The sequence below is a fragment of the Eretmochelys imbricata genome, chromosome 6 (assembly GCF_965152235.1).
Source record: "Eretmochelys imbricata isolate rEreImb1 chromosome 6, rEreImb1.hap1, whole genome shotgun sequence".
In the NCBI taxonomy this organism is placed as follows: domain Eukaryota; kingdom Metazoa; phylum Chordata; order Testudines; family Cheloniidae; genus Eretmochelys; species Eretmochelys imbricata.
In genome coordinates, this window is record NC_135577.1 from 19,585,189 (window position 1) to 19,601,156 (window position 15,968).

The 15,968-nt window shown below is 50.1% G+C and overlaps 1 protein-coding gene across 1 annotated transcript in view; it reads right to left on the reverse strand.

The window, feature by feature from the left end:
• The window catches only part of ANO9 (anoctamin 9), a 50,353-nt gene that overhangs the window by 30,208 nt on the left and 4,177 nt on the right, over positions 1 to 15,968 (reverse strand). Inside the window, exon 2 of the mRNA XM_077819936.1 lies at positions 7,779 to 8,067. Within this exon, the coding sequence (XP_077676062.1) occupies positions 7,779 to 8,067 (289 nt within the window). The remainder of the gene's footprint in view (positions 1 to 7,778; positions 8,068 to 15,968) is intronic.

Consider the following 15,968-nt stretch of genomic DNA (forward strand, 5'->3'; position numbering starts at 1 on the left):
TCCTTTTGACATATGGGAACTTGAAAATAGGAGTGGTGGTAAGAAGCAAGGCCAAATCCTCAGCTACTGTAAATAAGCAAAGCTTCATGGATCTGTGCAGTGTCACTTCTGGAAGTGTGCAGGAAATAGAAGAGGAGCGGATCAGCCTAGACTGGCTGCATGTTTAGTACATAATCCCTGGCCAGTTTCTCACAGAAGGAGATGACTGGGATTGGCCTGCATTCAAGATACAGGGCTAAAGAAGTGATTGGACGCATTGTCCGGGACGTGCAGAAGGAAATCTGCAAACAAAGTCCTGAGCACAGTGGCAGTTAATGCTTTCTTCTCACGGACGAGTCCACAGCCCTGAGCAGCAAGACAGTCTTTGGTGTTTATTTTAAATTGTGAAAGTGATAAGCAGGGGTAGCCGCACTATCCAGAGATCTAGCAGAACAGGCAGATCGCCTAGCGCGACTGCCATGCTTCAGTGTCCACATGAGCATCTCCACATTCCGAAAGACACTGTGAAGTACCGACAAGGGACAGCACTAACATTATGCTTGGCAGGAATCAGGCAGTTGCTCAGAGTCCTCTGCAGAATGATTCAGGCATACCTGGGTGTCACCATTCAAAGCCCTAATTAGGGATAGCAGGGATGAATCAGTTCAGAGGTAAACTAAATCCATCACCTTCGTGCCTTCAGAGACAAAGTGCATTCGATTTATACTCAATCTCCTCAAAAGCAGTGTCACTTCTGGAAGTGTGCAGGAAATAGAAGAGGAGCAGATCAGCCTCGACTGGCTGCATGTTCAGTCAATAATGCCTGGCCAGTTTCTCACAGCTCTGTGGCGCAGGTGTTCTTTACTGTACACATACCATCTCTGCAGCAAACCATAGCTTGTTTGATAGGGATATGGCCAAGGGGCTCTTAAAACTAGCAAGGGGCTCAAATGGCAAAATTGAAATCTGCGTTTCAAGGTTCAGCAGGGTTTAGATCTAGGGTTTTGGTTCCAATGTGTTTAAAGACAGGAGTCACTTGTGAAATTCAGATCTGGATTCAGAACCTCCCCCAGAAAGATCAGGACTTAGGTCTGAACCAAAATCCCATCTTGGAGGCCCTACACCAGGGGTCTCAAACACGCAGCCTGCGAAGCTATTTGCTGCAGCCCGCCAAGCTCCCGGTGCGCTCCCCCCCCCAGTTATTTCCTGCAGCTGCCAAGCTCCCCTCCCCTGCCGCCCCCCAAGCGCACTGCATCTCCACTCTTCTACCTACCTCTAGGCGCTTCCTGCCACCAAACAGCTGTTTGGTGGTGCCTTAGCAGTTTCCAGGAGGGAGGGGGAGGAGCGGAGAGCCACATGCTCAGGGAAGGAGGCGGAGAAGGGGTGGGGATTTGGGGAAGGGGCTGGAATAGGGGCAGGGAGGGGGTGGAGTTGGGATGGGGACTTTGGGGAAGGGGTTGGAATGGGGGAGGGAGGAGGCAGGGCAGGGGCGGGGCCTCATGGAAGGGGTGGAGTGGGGGCGGGGCTGGGGGCGGTGGTGTCAGTGATGCAGCCCGCAGGCTAATGTACTAGTCTTCATGTGGCCCTCCTGGTAATTTGAGTTTACCCTGCCCTACACTCTTTCCGATGGGCCTTACAGCTGCGTTTGACACTGCGGGTCTAATTCTGCTCTCACTTGCACCACTACAATCCCATTGGCCTCCATGTGATCACACCAGTGTAATACTATTGATACGTTCCGAAATTCTTCCACATCCAGGCGTGGTGTGAGCAAGTGCAACACCATTGATGTCAGTGGAGCAGCGCCTAGCCTCTGCTTCCCTCTCTTCTTTACGCTGAGTTGCTCGTTTGTGACAACATCAGGTTTGTTGAGGCGATGAAAGAGCAGCCAGAAACAAGGCTTGACGGGCTGAGGGAGCCATTCGGAATGGTCCAGTAGCAGTGACGGCCGGCTCAGCAGTGGAGAGCATCAGTCGTAGGCAGCTGCTGGCCATCACTGTCCGCAGTCGTTAAACTGGGATGGCTTGTGACACATCCAGCAAATTAACGAAGCTCAGATTCAGGGGCTTCTGCTGGACTAACTATCGATCTGTATACGTGCTCTCACGATGAATATTGGCCAGCAGATTTGCCTTCTGCATTTTGTGACTCTCAGTCGGGATCCGTGTGCAAGCAACTCAAGTTGCCAGTGAATGACCTGGGATGAGCGACCTGGGATTACAGAACTATTTAAAACTGAAACCACGCTGCTCAACTGAATGTAAGGGAGGTTTCAGCAATACAAGCTTTGGCGTTCCTCCTTTTATTCCACATGAGACTTTCAGTTCCTTCCTTGTTAATGTTCTCTAACTTCCTGGTCCTCCACGCCGTGACTGGAATCTTACTTCACAACTTGCATAAGCAGCACCCAGCCGGTGTGCTAGAACCAGAAGAACTCGTCTGCCCACCATGCCCACCTGAGGCTGTGCCCTGTAACACAGCTGACGCTCTGGTGTTTGGGGACTGGACAAGAGGGCACTACCTGACTTTGACTACACGTGCGCGTACCCCAGTGTTTACTGGCTTCAAAGCTCAGACCTCCCTGCCCCCACCTCCTCCTGCCTTCCCACAGTGCTGGCAGGGAGCTCTTGGAGCTCTGAAATTGCCACTACAGCCCTCCCTTAGGCCACACAGTGAATTAGTGGCACAGCTGGGAACAGAGGTCAGGAGTAGCTGGCATCCAAACCTCAGCTTTAACCCCTAGAAAATGCAGGCGAGGGGTGAGAGGGGCTTTAAGCCCTCTTTGGGCCTCCCTGATCCTCTGGTTGCTCTGCACCAGTCTGGTGCTCCTGGTGCAAGTTATAGCAGCCTGAAGGCTGCTCCAGCTTGCACTGGCTGCCAGTGGCCATTGGAATTGCCAGGGCATGGAGGAGCCCTAGCAACGTGCCTCTTTACTCAGCCATGACTCTTGCCCCAGACAAGGGAGAAGGGTGGCATAGGAGCACTACGGTGTCTTCACACCGTCTGAAGGTGCCCTGATGCATCTGGCCTGCTGCCTCTCTAAGGCTCACCCTCTCTGGTTCCCTCCCAGCCCTTTCCTCTCTGCCTTATCTCTGCGAGACATATTCTGCTAAGATACCCCACCATGGGGACCGGCGTTTCCGCTGCATCAGTGGGTGCAGAGACAAGGGGCTGGTCACTACAGGTGTGCTGGCCACCAGGTGTCTAGATATGCTCTGGGCGGGTTCGATGATAAAGTGGTGAAAACACCTGGGGCCTGTCTACAGTGGTGCTCTTCATTTCTGCCACTGCTGCAGCTCTAGCAGGGACAGGAATGGTGAGCAATGTTAAGTGGAAAAAGGCTAGTGTAGCCGCCCCTCTGTCTCACTTCCTTTGCTTGGGCTTCCCTTTCTGATTCCCTCTTGCCCCCACCCTCCTTCTGGCTGCCTTTCTTCCACTGGCCCTCTCCCGAGCTGCCTAAAGGCTATTTCAGTGGAACAGCCTAATCCATCCCCACACCCCTGGTTCCTGCTAGCACCACCCTAATCAGCTGCTGTACATCTGCTTTTCTGGAGTCAGACCTGAATCGCGGCATCCCGTGGCTCAGAGAACAGTTTTACATTAACAGAACTACACCAGAGAACTTCTCCAAGTCATCTGGGGGGAGGGATCGCGCAATGGTTTGAGCTTTGGCCTGCTAAACCCAGGGTTGTGAGTTCAATCCTGGAGGGGGCCATTTCTCTGGGGCAAAAATTGGGGATTGGTCCTGCTTTGAGCAGGGGGTTGGACTAGATTACCTCCTGAGGTCCCTTCCAACCCTGGTATTCTATGATTTACACTCCTGGTTAGGGAAGACCAATGTTTCCCAGGCCTCACAAGCAGCTTAGAGTGGGAAATGCCCTAGGCATCAGTCTCCTGCTAAAGTTAGTCAGTCTAGAAATAATCAATAAATAGCAGATAAAATACTATGTGCCCTATTGCCAACCGGAATAGATGGGCTGGGAATGACCAGATATGGAGGGCTGTGGGAGGAATGTCCTAGGGGGTGGAGCTATTCCACAGCTCCAACCCTAATGGTTGGTGCAGTGTACCTTGTCTCCAACACGTCCCCTCCAGGGTGGAGAGGACTCAACAATCCTCCCTTTGACAGATCTTGCCCTCCCCAAGTTTATCCAGGCCCTTCTCCATTTAACACACACTTTCTGCATGTTGCTGTATGGGGAGTGTTCATTATGGTTTCCAAAGCAACAATAATTTGCTCACATTGCACATATGCGTATTCAACTGGCATTACAGATAACTCCATATCAAGCAGAGCTGGTTGAAAAATGACAAAAATGTATTCACAAATCAATGAATCCCAGATTGCTGAAAACAATCCACTAATACTGTACCTGATCCTCTCTGGAACTGGCTGATTAGTAGGAAAAACTTCTTCCTAGCTCCTCCCGTCCCAGCCAAGTTGTGTTTAGGACAAGACCAGGGCAAATACAAAGATGGCTTTGGGGCTGTCCTGCACCAGCCTGGATCTCCAGCACAAGTCAGAGCAGCCTTCAAGTTGCTCTAGCTTGCCCTGGTTGGCTAAGGGGCCATTATAATTCTTTCCCTGGACACCACCTCCCACACCAGGGGACCAGAACCAGGACAAGCTACCACACCACCAAGTATACTCTTTGCACAGGGGAATCCTCAAGGAGACAGTTAAACTAACTCTAGGGTGCTTTGTGCAGCTGGAACAGGACAAGGCAACCAGAGAGGGACCAAGGATTTGGCCCTATGTGCAGTTGAGGAGGCTGGATTAGGGTGGCTGTGGCCATCATAAAAAGAAAAGGAGTACTTGTGGCACCTTAGAGACTAAGCAATTTATTTGAGCATAAGCTTTCGTGAGCTACAGCTCACTTCATCGGATGCATACTGTGGAAAGCGTAGAAGATCTTTTTATATACACACAAAGCATGAAAAAATACCTCCTCCCACCCCACTCTCCTGCTGGTAATAGCTTATCTAAAGTGATCACTCTCCTTACAATGTGTATGATAATCAAGTTGGGCCATTTCCAGCACAAATCCAGGTTTTCTCACCCCCCCCCCCGCCCCCACACGCACAAACTCACTCTCCTGCTGGTAATAGCTTATCTAAAGTGACCACTCTCCTTACAATGTGTATGATAATCAAGGTGGGCCATTTCCAGCACAAATCCAGGGTTTAACAAGAACGTCTGGGGGGAGGGGGGGGGAGGAAAAAACAAGGGGAAATAGGCTACCTTGCATAATGACTAAGCCACTCCCAGTCTCTATTCAAGCCTAAATTAATTGTATCCAATTTGCAAATGAATTCCAATTCAGCAGTTTCTCGCTGGAGTCTGGATTTGAAGTTTTTTTGTTGTAAAATAGCGACTTTCATGTCTGTAATCGCGTGACCAGAGAGATTGAAGTGTTCTCTGACTGGTTTATGAATGTTATAATTCTTGACATCTGATTTGTGTCCATTTACTCTTTTACGTAGAGACTGTCCAGTTTGACCAATGTACATGGCAGAGGGGCATTGCTGGCACATGATGGCATATATCACATTGGTGGATGTGCAGGTGAACGAGCCTCTGATAATGTGGCTGATGTTATTAGGCCCTGTGATGCTCAAATAAATTGGTTAGTCTCTAAGGTGCCACAAGTACTCCTTTTCTTTTTGCGAATACAGACTAACACGGCTGTTACTCTGAAATCTGTGGCCATCATAACTCTGAATTGGCTATGATCTGTGTAAAATGTCAGCTTTAATTCTTGCCTTTAACAGAAGTTGTTGTGTCTCTTCCCTGCCCCATATTTAGGGCCCTAAGAAACTCACAGCCATGAAAAACGCATCACGGACCGTGAAATCTGGTCTCCTCCCATGAAATCTGGCCTTTTGTGTGCTTTTACCATACACTATACGGATTTCACAGCGTTTCTCAAATTGGGGGTCCTGACCCAAAAGGGAGTTGCAGGGGAGTCACAAGGTTATTTTAGGGGGGTCGCAGTATTGCCACCCTTACTTCTGCGCTGCCTTCAGAGCTGGGTGGCTGGAGAGCAGCGGCTGTTGGCCGGGCGCCCAGCTCTGAAGGCAGCACCCCACCAGCAGCAGCACAGAAGTAAGGGTAGCAATACTGCAATCCCCCCACAATAATCTTGCGACACCCCCACACACACACAAACACCCCCACACACACACCCCACACACAAACATACACTCCTTTTTGGGTCAGGACCCCTACAATTACATAGGGTGACCAGATGTCCCGACTTTATAGGAACAGTCCCGATTTTGGGGGTATATCACCCCCCCACCCCCTGTCCTGCTTTTTTAGACTTGCTAGCTGGTCACCCTACAATTACAACACTGTGATATTTCAGATTTAAAAAGTTGAAATCATGAAATTTACAATTTTTAAAATCCTAGGACTGTGAAATTGACCAAAATAAACCCTGAATTTGGGAAGGCCCAACCCATATTGGAAGAGCAGCTAATCAGCTCCACCACATGGGAGAAGGTGAGGAAATATGTAATCCCCCTACCTCACTGTCAGCTTTCACCTGCCCAAGCCCCATCCACAGAATCTGAAATATCATTCTCCTCCAAGGCTGAACCCTCACACTTGGGCAAGCAGGTATCCTCCTTTCATACGTACCACGTCTACATTATCTCTAGCACATCTCCCACTGGCCTTCAGAGGACGCTCAGCAGGCTCCATCACCTTGCTGTGTAGGCCACCGAGCTCCTGAGCACAGGCCCCGGGGGCTGTTCACACTATACCAATAAGGGCTATTCACATGAGTGAAGTCTCTAGGATTATTAGGTCCCATTTATCTTTTTCTTTAAATTCAGGATGGTTTGCAGTTGTTTTGGTACCTGAATCCCACAATGAAAATTTGTGTCTCTGCTCTTTAAGAATCATTTGCAACAAACAGCTTATCACCACACCACCTCCATTCAACTTATTTTCCACCGCATGCATCCGATGAAGGAGGCTGTAGCCCGCGAAAGCTTATGCTCAGATAAATTTGTTAGTCTCTAAGGTGCCACAAGGACTCCTCATTCTTTCTACTTAACCTAAAGAAATCCCAGACTCTGAGGAAACTCCAACTGAATTGACACATAATCCATTTGTATACTTCCCATTCATTCCCGTCTTCTCGGGAGACTCCAAGAGTCTTTTTGGACTAAGGAAAATGCCTGATCTTTCTTTCTTTCTTTCTTTCTTTCTCTTTCTGTTTACAGAAACAAAACATCTATCTTCCCCGTTTAGCTAAGTGGGCCTTTCCCCTTCACCTTAGTGTGTTTCACCAGGTTCATAAAAGCTCAAGGGAGGGGACCCTCAGCTGATGTAAATGGGTGACTCTCTGCAGAAGTCAGCAGAGCCCCACGCTGAAGACCTGAGCCCAACTTTCAATAAAATGTATTTCTCTTGAAGCCAACGGTTGCTTCCCATCCCTCCTTTCCTTTTGATTCCCCCTCCCCCGCAGCAAACCGAAGGCCACATCATCTGAACATAAACGGAGCCTGGAAGCAAAACGGCTCGGCACCGGTGGGGAGCGAGATCTCCCAACGGCGGCGGGCAGAGGCCCTGGGAAACCGAGAAACGAGCATGACACGGAGTTTCGCAGGGCGAACGGCGCCAGGAAGGGGAACTAACTCCGTGTGCGGGGTGCGTTCCCGGCGCGGCTCGCGTTGCTCGGAGCGGGCCTGAAGCTGGACTGAGAATCGGATCGGACTTTACAAAGGTGCCTGGTTTCAAAGGTCCAGGGACTTTGCGCACCAGGCGCCGAGCGGTTTCTCCGTCTTACCGACATGGTGGGGAGCCCGGAGCAGAACCAATCTCGCTCTCTGCCGGGATCGGGATCGGGATCGGGATCGGGATCGGGACCGGGGCGGCGCGGATCCCGAGGCAGGTGGCGGAGCCCGGGCCGCGGCAGGGAGCAGCGGGCGCGGCTCGGTTCCCGGTCCTCGCTCTCAGCCGGTTCCCGGGGGCTCCGCTGCGGCGCCGGGCTCTGCCTGCTCCCGGGCGGGGAAGCAGCCTCCGGCGGCGCGGCGCGGCGAGCTCGGAGGCAGGAAGGTAGCTGTCCTCTCCCGCACCTGGCCGGGGCGTGCGGCTGGGGAGTGGCAAGGCCCCGGCCCCGCTTGCCAGCTGCCTGTGGCTGCCCGAGGGGGACGGGTGCTCACCGCCCCACCCACCACTCCCAGCGGGGGAGCCTCGTGTCTTGGGGCGGGGCTGATTCCCCTGGGTGCTGAGCTCCCCCCACCCCCCTGCCTTCAGTGGCAGCTGGCGGGGGGCCCAGCCCTTGGGAGACCCTGACTCCAGGCGTCAAGCCCTAGCCCCACTGAGGTCACCCAGCGTTTTGCCCTTGATTTCCATGGGGCCAGGATTTCACCCAGGCCTCTCAAGTTGGGCACCCACTAGGGTGACCAGGTAGCAAGTGTGAAAAACCGGGACAGGGGGTAATAGGTAAATTGTATATAAGAGAAAGCCCCAAATATCAGGACAGTCCCTATAAAATCGGGGACATCTGGTCACCCTAGCACCCACAGCCAGCAGCCAGGTTTGCTGAAGGTTGGCCCTGCTGTCATGAAGGGGAGCAGGCACTGGCCAGAGGGGCGCGGTCCTCCTCCCCTCCATTCCAGCCTGTCCCGTTTTGTTCCTCTCTGCCCTAAGCCTCCTAGCCCCCAGTCCTTCCTCCTTCCACCATGGGCTCTTCCCGTACTTTTTTCTGTCCCTCCCTGCCCCCCTAGGCCTTGCTGTAGCTCTTCCTCTAGATTTTCAGTGTCTGTTTCCCCTCATTCAGAGAATCAGAGAAGTGTAGGACTGGAAGGGACCTCAACAGATCATCTAGTCCAGTCCCCAGCACTCAAGGCAGGACTAGTATTACCTAGAAAGACCATCCCTGACAGGTGGTTGTCTAACTTGTTCTTAAAAACCTCCAGTGATGGAGATTGCACCACCTCCCTAGGCAATTTATTCCAGTGCTTAACCACCCTGACAGGAAGCTTTTCCTAAAGTCCAACCTAAACCTCCCTTGCTGCAAGTTAAGCCCATTGCTTCTTGTCCTGTCCTCAGAGGTTAAGAACAATTCTTCTCCCTCCTCCTTGTAACAACCTTTTCTGTACTTGAAAACTGTTAGCATGTCCCGCCGCAGTCTTCTCTTCTCTAGACTCACGTGTTTCTCTAACATGTAATAATGGTTTGGCCTTCCCTGTTCTTTCCCTCCATCTCACCCCTTACTCTGGCCTTTCTTTCTGTGCCTGCAGTAGATTCTGTATTCGTACTGGTATTTTGTTATGTATTTGTACTGCAGTGTCACCTCCGAGCCCCAGTCATGGAGCAGGACCTCATTGTGCCAGGCGCTGCACAAACACAGAACTAAAGGAAGGTCTCTGCCCCAAAGAGCTCACAATCTATGGGTCTTCCCCATTTTCACCCATGCTTTTTGAAGGCCTGATCCAGCTTCCAATGGGAGTCTTTCCATTATCCTTAGAGGGAATTGGGTTGGACCCTCTGTCTCTTCTCCTCTCCAGTCTCTCTTCCCTTCCCATCACGCACTCATCTGTCTCATTCCTCTCTCCCTTTCTCACCCCATCAATTCCTTATTCAGTCTCTCTTCTAACCTGTCCCCTCACTCACTTTCCATCCTCCCCAGCCATCAGTCACCTGCCACTTCTTCCCACCCACACACCCATCATTCCCTCTTCTGGCCCCACACTCTTATCATTCTTGCTACCCTCCTCCCGGCTCCACCAAACACTCTCGCTTACCCTCCCCCTCTCTGAGTTATCCTTGGAGGGACTCGGTCCTCCTGGCTTTTCCTTCCCCTCCCTTCCTTCGTTAGCAGACTTGGACAGCAGCAGGACCTATGGTCCCATGTTAAACTTGGGACTTCCCTGCAAATGGGATGCTTTGGGGACCTCCCATGAAGGTAGGTTGCAAAGACCACCTTTGGTCCTGATTCTCTCTGGGCCCCCCACTGTCCCTTTCTCCATTCCACTGCTCCAGCCAGCAGTGGAGTTACATGAGGAGGTCTGAGCTGCTCCAACAAAGCCTCAGAAAGCTTCCTCTCATTCTCCAGGAGCCACGGAGGGGAAGGAACGGTGGGCCAGGCCCTGGAGGAAAAAAGGGAAAGGGATAAGCAGTAATTGGAGGATTTGAACTGGCTTCAAATTTCCCCTGCTTAAAGGAAAACTGCAGTGATTTTTATTCCTGTCTGATGATTGCAGACAAGTTTACTGAGTCGGGAAAAGAAGGAAACAATAAAGCAACATGTCAAAAATGGTTCGGACACTCCATCAGTGGGACGGGGCAGCAGGGCAAATCCCAGGGCTGCAGTCTGTTGGCATGCATCAGGCCAGAAAAATCAGAGCTGCAGCTAGGGACACTGGGAACAGCAGCAGACTTCCACAGCTCTTGTTAAGTGCGTTGGGTGGGCCCAATCCTCAGCTGGTTTAAATCGGTGTGGTCCCCATTGAACGCAGTGGACTTTTGCTGATTGATGCCAATTGAGAATCTGGCTTTGTATTTTTTTTTAATGGACTTTTTGTGTAATGTGAAAAATTACAGAATTTAAAAGCTGTGGAAATCTCCTGCTGTCCCCCGTGTCTCTGACTGAAGCTCTGATCACCCTCACATGGCCAGGCTGACAATCTGGCTGCTTCTTGCCTTATTATTTCAGATTTTATTTGATATGCTATATGGGACCTTTTAAAGCAATAGTTATCAGTGACTTTAGTCACATCTGAACAGTGACACGCTGCCAATATTTTAACCAGGGGCTCCCACAAAACTTTCCCCCTCTAGCCTGTGAAAAGCAGGTATGGTTTAAGTTTAAATGGAACGCAGATCAAAACCAACCAGAAGGCTGCCGTCAAATCAAAGCTACCCCACACCTGCTGAGATGCTTCTGGCACTCCTGATTCCCTCTCCTGCCAATCCTGCCTCCTGCTCCCCTCTCTATACCAACAGCTGCCCCTACCCCCATTGATCCTTGTAACCCAACTTTATTGGTCCATTGGCCCCCTCCCAGCATAGGGCCCAGACCTGGCTTTATCCACTCCTGCTGACAAACCCCATACATTGTGGAAGGGCGGGGGTGTGAGATTTCTGAGAGGAAGGAAGGAACAAAGCACTTTCTCATCCCCATGGAAGGAGACATCACCACGAGCTGTACAGACTTAATATTAAGTGCATTTCCCTGGAAATGTTCTGCCTGCGTTCCCGAAAAAAAATATTTTGAGTGTTTAGAGTGTATGGCACCGTGTCCAAGGTGTGCCATCTGAAATACGGGGTGGTGACTGGGTGGCAGAGAGGGCCTGAGAGCCTTTTAGGGGTCCGGGGAGTCAGGGGATGTCTTGCCTGGGAAAATGTCTTACTTTTGAAATAGCTTGCTGCAGTCTAGTGCATTCCAAAGGCAACACATTTCCCCTTCAGAAGTATTTTTATGAACTGCAATCCAAGGGCACACCGGTCTCTAGTGGGGTTAGTTTACCAGTATCCAGAGAGAAGGTGACCCATCAGAGGCAGGGAATCATTCCAACTCCTCCCTGCAGTTTAATAGCAGAATTTTAATAAGGGACTCCAGCGAGTCCCCTCCAGCATGGTACTGGGTCAAATGACTGGAATGAGTGTATATTCCATTGCAAGGGAGCTGCCAGTCACTTCCTCGCTTTGCATGGACACAGCCCTCTCAATTTTGCCACCAGATACTTGGTCTACTGCACTGCATGTCCTGCCCTGGCCATTATTCAAGAATGCAAATGGTGGATGGTCATAAAACTCAACAGGTGTCAGGTTGTTTCAAGAAAAACAAAATAATAACAAACCCCATTCAAGTCCATCCATCTTACATTGGCGCCCCTCACTGTAGAATCGTTTGATGTTTTCCCCTTGTAGGTGAGCATTAATTACCAAAAGAGTGGGATGTTTACAAACCGGCTGAATGTGAGTACTAGTTAAAAGAGGGTGCACTAACAATAACTTTCCGCTCCTCAGCATGGATCGCCAAACTCTTGACTTCTAGTTCCACTGCATATTACTCCTTTATAAGGACGGCAATAGTCCAGTATCCAAATTCCAGCAAGAGCCAGCATTCGGACTGCACTCAACTGGTCACATTCAATATGGACCTGATCAAAAGCTCACTAAAAGAGGCTTTGGATGAGCTCCTGTGTGAATTGATATTGTATTGCCTAGGTAACGGGGAAGCCTCAGTGCAAAAGAAGCACCGTCTTTCCAAAGGGTGGAAAAATATACCAGAATCTGAGCATTTGTAGAATTACAGTGGGTCTTTTAAATAAAGTTTCTGATTAAATAAAACCAGCCTTTGCTTTTGCAGGGCTGCCAGCTCTCATGATTTTATCGTGAGTCTCGTGATATTTGGTGTATTTCTTAAAGTCCCACCTCCTGAAGTCATTTGATTACACGAAAATCGCAATTTTCAATTTTTTTAAAAAGTGAACATCTAGCCCCCATGGCTGCAGAATAAAGTTGAAAATGTGACTTGAGTGTATCTCCAGGGCTCAAAAACCCCAAAAGCAAAGAAAAAGAACCCACATTTCTTATTTTTAAAAATCTCTTGATTTTTTTAAAGCCAATCTCATGGTTTTGGGGGGCTGAGTCATGATTTTTCAATGCTTGGCATTAGCAATACTGAGTTTCTTTTACAGGGTGGTTTTTGGAAGACTTATCTCACTCTGACCACCTACTAGTTCACATAATTCTCATTCCCACCTGCACATCCACATATATAGGGGTGGAAATATTATACTGGATATCTGTTCAACCTGATCCTTGGGTTATAGCTCTTGTGGTTAGCACCATGTCAGAGATGCAAAACTATTCTACTGACTCAGCCTGGCTGCCAGAGCAGGTGAAGCCTATTACTGTAGTTCCAAGCCAAAAGAGTCTGTAGCCCATCTCTGTGATGCAGAGAACAAAAGGGTGAGGACTGCTAGGATAGCTGCAGGACCAGCCAAGCCCAAGAGGAAGTTTAGCCTGAGCTGGATGTTATTTTTTATTTAAGTTAGCAAGAAAAGCAAAGACCAGGAAGGGGCATGTTTGCATGCTGTGTTTGGAGCATGGTGGAATGGGTTAAGAAGAATGAGTAGCTTTGAAATGCACACACCAGGGATGAGACAACTCTGTTATACCTCTCACCATGTGTAAGTGTTTTCTGAGTTTTAATTTTATTTTTTACAGAGCAAGAACAAAGCTCTGCTCTATCCAGCTACAGCACAAGGTTTCAGCCTCCTCAGTATCCTCCTATCTGGATTCCCGTATGTTGTTCCAAAAGCTACACAAGGGGCAGGTCTACACTCGCATTGGTGCAGCTGCACCAGACACTGTCAGGAGAGATCTCTCCCGTTGGCTTAATAACTCCACCTGAGCTAGGGGTGGTAGCTATGTCAGTGGGAGAAGCCCTCCCGCTGACTTAGTGCTGTCTACATGGGGGGTTAAGGTTGGTAAAACTCGACACCCCTGAGCGACATAGTTATAGCGCAGTAAGTGTGTAGTGCGACTACATGCATCTGAAGAAGTGGATATTCAACCACAAAAGCTTATGCTTATGCTAATCTATAAGGTGCCACAGGACTCTTTGCTGCTTTTCCCGATCCAGACTAACACGGCTACCCCTCTGATACTTAAGTGTGTAGTGTAGACCTGGGCAAAGTGACGCTCTTAAGGTCTATGTACACTACAGGTGTGATACTGGCAAACAGGGGCGTGCACAGAAATGTAACATTGACCCCTTTTGCGAGGGCATGTTCTGTGCCCTTCCCCTGTCCTGGCCCCGGGAGGAGCTCACTCTTCCTCCTGCCATGGCCCAGCAGGAGCTCGCTCTTCCTTCCCAGCGGCCCCGGGGTCAGGAGGCACTCGCTCTCCCACGTCCCCAGCCACTGCAGCCCCAAGGCCGGAGGAGCTCTTTGCCACTGATGATTACTGGGGGGGCTTTGCCATTATTGATGGCACAGCTGCAGTGCTGTTATGTAGATGATTCCTACATTTACAGAAGGGGTTTTCTCTCAGTATAATTAATCCCGCTCTCTGAGAGGTGGTAGCAAGCTCGACAGAAGAATTCTTCCATTGAACTAGCTGTGTCTACACCAGGGGTTAGGTCAAGCTAACTATGGTGAACAGTGCACAAAAGTTTCACAACCCTGAGTGCTGTAGCTAGGTCAATCTAATTTTTTTTAGTGTAGACCAGGCCTAAGCAATGTTGGGGATTTCTAGATGAACTCTGGCTTGTGAGACAGCCAGGACTTACAGAGCCTGACTCTACACTCAGTAAAGTCAATTTAGTTCAATAACTTTGCCAAATGCCTTTAACAGGATCAGGCCCGCAAGTCTGAAAAGAGAAGAGTTCCAGATTTCCTGCTATGCGTATAGTCAGTTAGAGTGGGAGCTTATCTTCCAAGAAGCTATCTGTGGGGATTGACGGCAGTGAAAGCTTTACTTGTGTGTAGCCACAGAATAGCAGCAGGGTTATAGGATGAAGGCGTGTGTGTGTGTGTTTGCACAGTTTCGGACAGCTGATAAAGAAGGGTACAGAAGTTGCACTTGATAAGAAGGATCATGTTTCCCCTACATCAGAAGAACAAAGTCCAGGTGTGTCTGAAAAGCCTTTAAGCTGTCTTGGTGCACCATCGTTGTCAGATGGAGGTGAAGCGGGGTGATGCCGTCTCTTCCCAACTGGTCCATGTAGCTTCTGAGTTTTTGGAGCTGTTACTGGAAGCAATATCTCTCATAGCAGCGTGAGAAGATAAACATTTTTTCTTCAAGTCTGGGGGAATTTGGAGCTGAACAGGCAGGTTTCTTTCTTTTCCCCGCTACTCCTGCAGTCAATGTGACAAATTAAAATGAATGGTGCTCTTCTTTCAAGTCCAAAGTGCCAGGCCTAAACTGCCATCTGCATTATCCACAACACTCAGTCTGCTGGATTCCCTACTCATCACACCCACAGTCTAGTGCAGAAGATGGCGGTGGTCAGAAGACACAGTTCAGCCGGGAGATAGACCTGCGGGAGGAGAAGGATCTTTCAGTGTCTTGGTGAAGATCTGGGTTTGATCTGGCTGAGTGTTCTGGAGCCATAGTTCAGACAGGCATGGAAGTGTTGGATGAACAAGGCTCTCCACCGGTGATCTCCCAGGGTTCTAAATGAAAGAAGGCTGCACTGCACACGCCTGCATCGTGGACTGAGGATGGCACTGAAATATTTAATGAGCTGCACTCAATCCACAGGAAGTTCACAGGAAAGTAATTAAAGGAACACCCCTTCCTGCATAGATGGTCTGAGTGTCAAGAGAGGAAGATTAGCCGATGGAAAAGGGGGACTGAGAGCAACTATAGCCCAAATGGTTTCCTGGCAGAAGAGCAGGCCCTCGGGTTGCCGGGATCCCTAATTACACCTCCCTGAGTCTCACAGCGCACAGAGTTAATCCTGAGGGCATTCTGCACCAAACATTTACAAATGCTGCACTGACATTTTGAAAATTCTGCACACAGTCTTTTAAAACCCTGCAAATTTTATTTGTCAAAAAATTGTGGAGGCTCCAGCCTGGCACTGGGGGACAGAGGCCCCTGGCTGCCCAGAGGTGGGAGATCACTGGGCAGCTCCCCCTATCCAGGACACGGACTCAGCGGTGAGGCTGCACCCAACCCTGCCACAGCTCAAGGACCGGGCCTGCCCCAGAAACACCCCAGAGCCCTGCCCCTCTGCGCCAGATGTACCAGGTGTGGGCAGGCAGGCTCAGCAAGGCAGGATCCAAGTGTGGAGGGGCTTAGTGTGGGGGGAATCCAGTTGTGGGTTAAGAGGGTTCTTTGTGGGGCAATCTGGGTGCAGATGGCTCAGTGCGGGATCCGGGTGCAGGAGGGATCTGGATGCATAGGGGCTTCTGTGTGTGTGTGTGTGGTTTCTGGGTGCAACAGTAATGTGACTTTGCAGGGGGGTCCAGGTGAAAGTGGTTGGGGCTTGGCAGGGGTGTCTGTGTGTGGG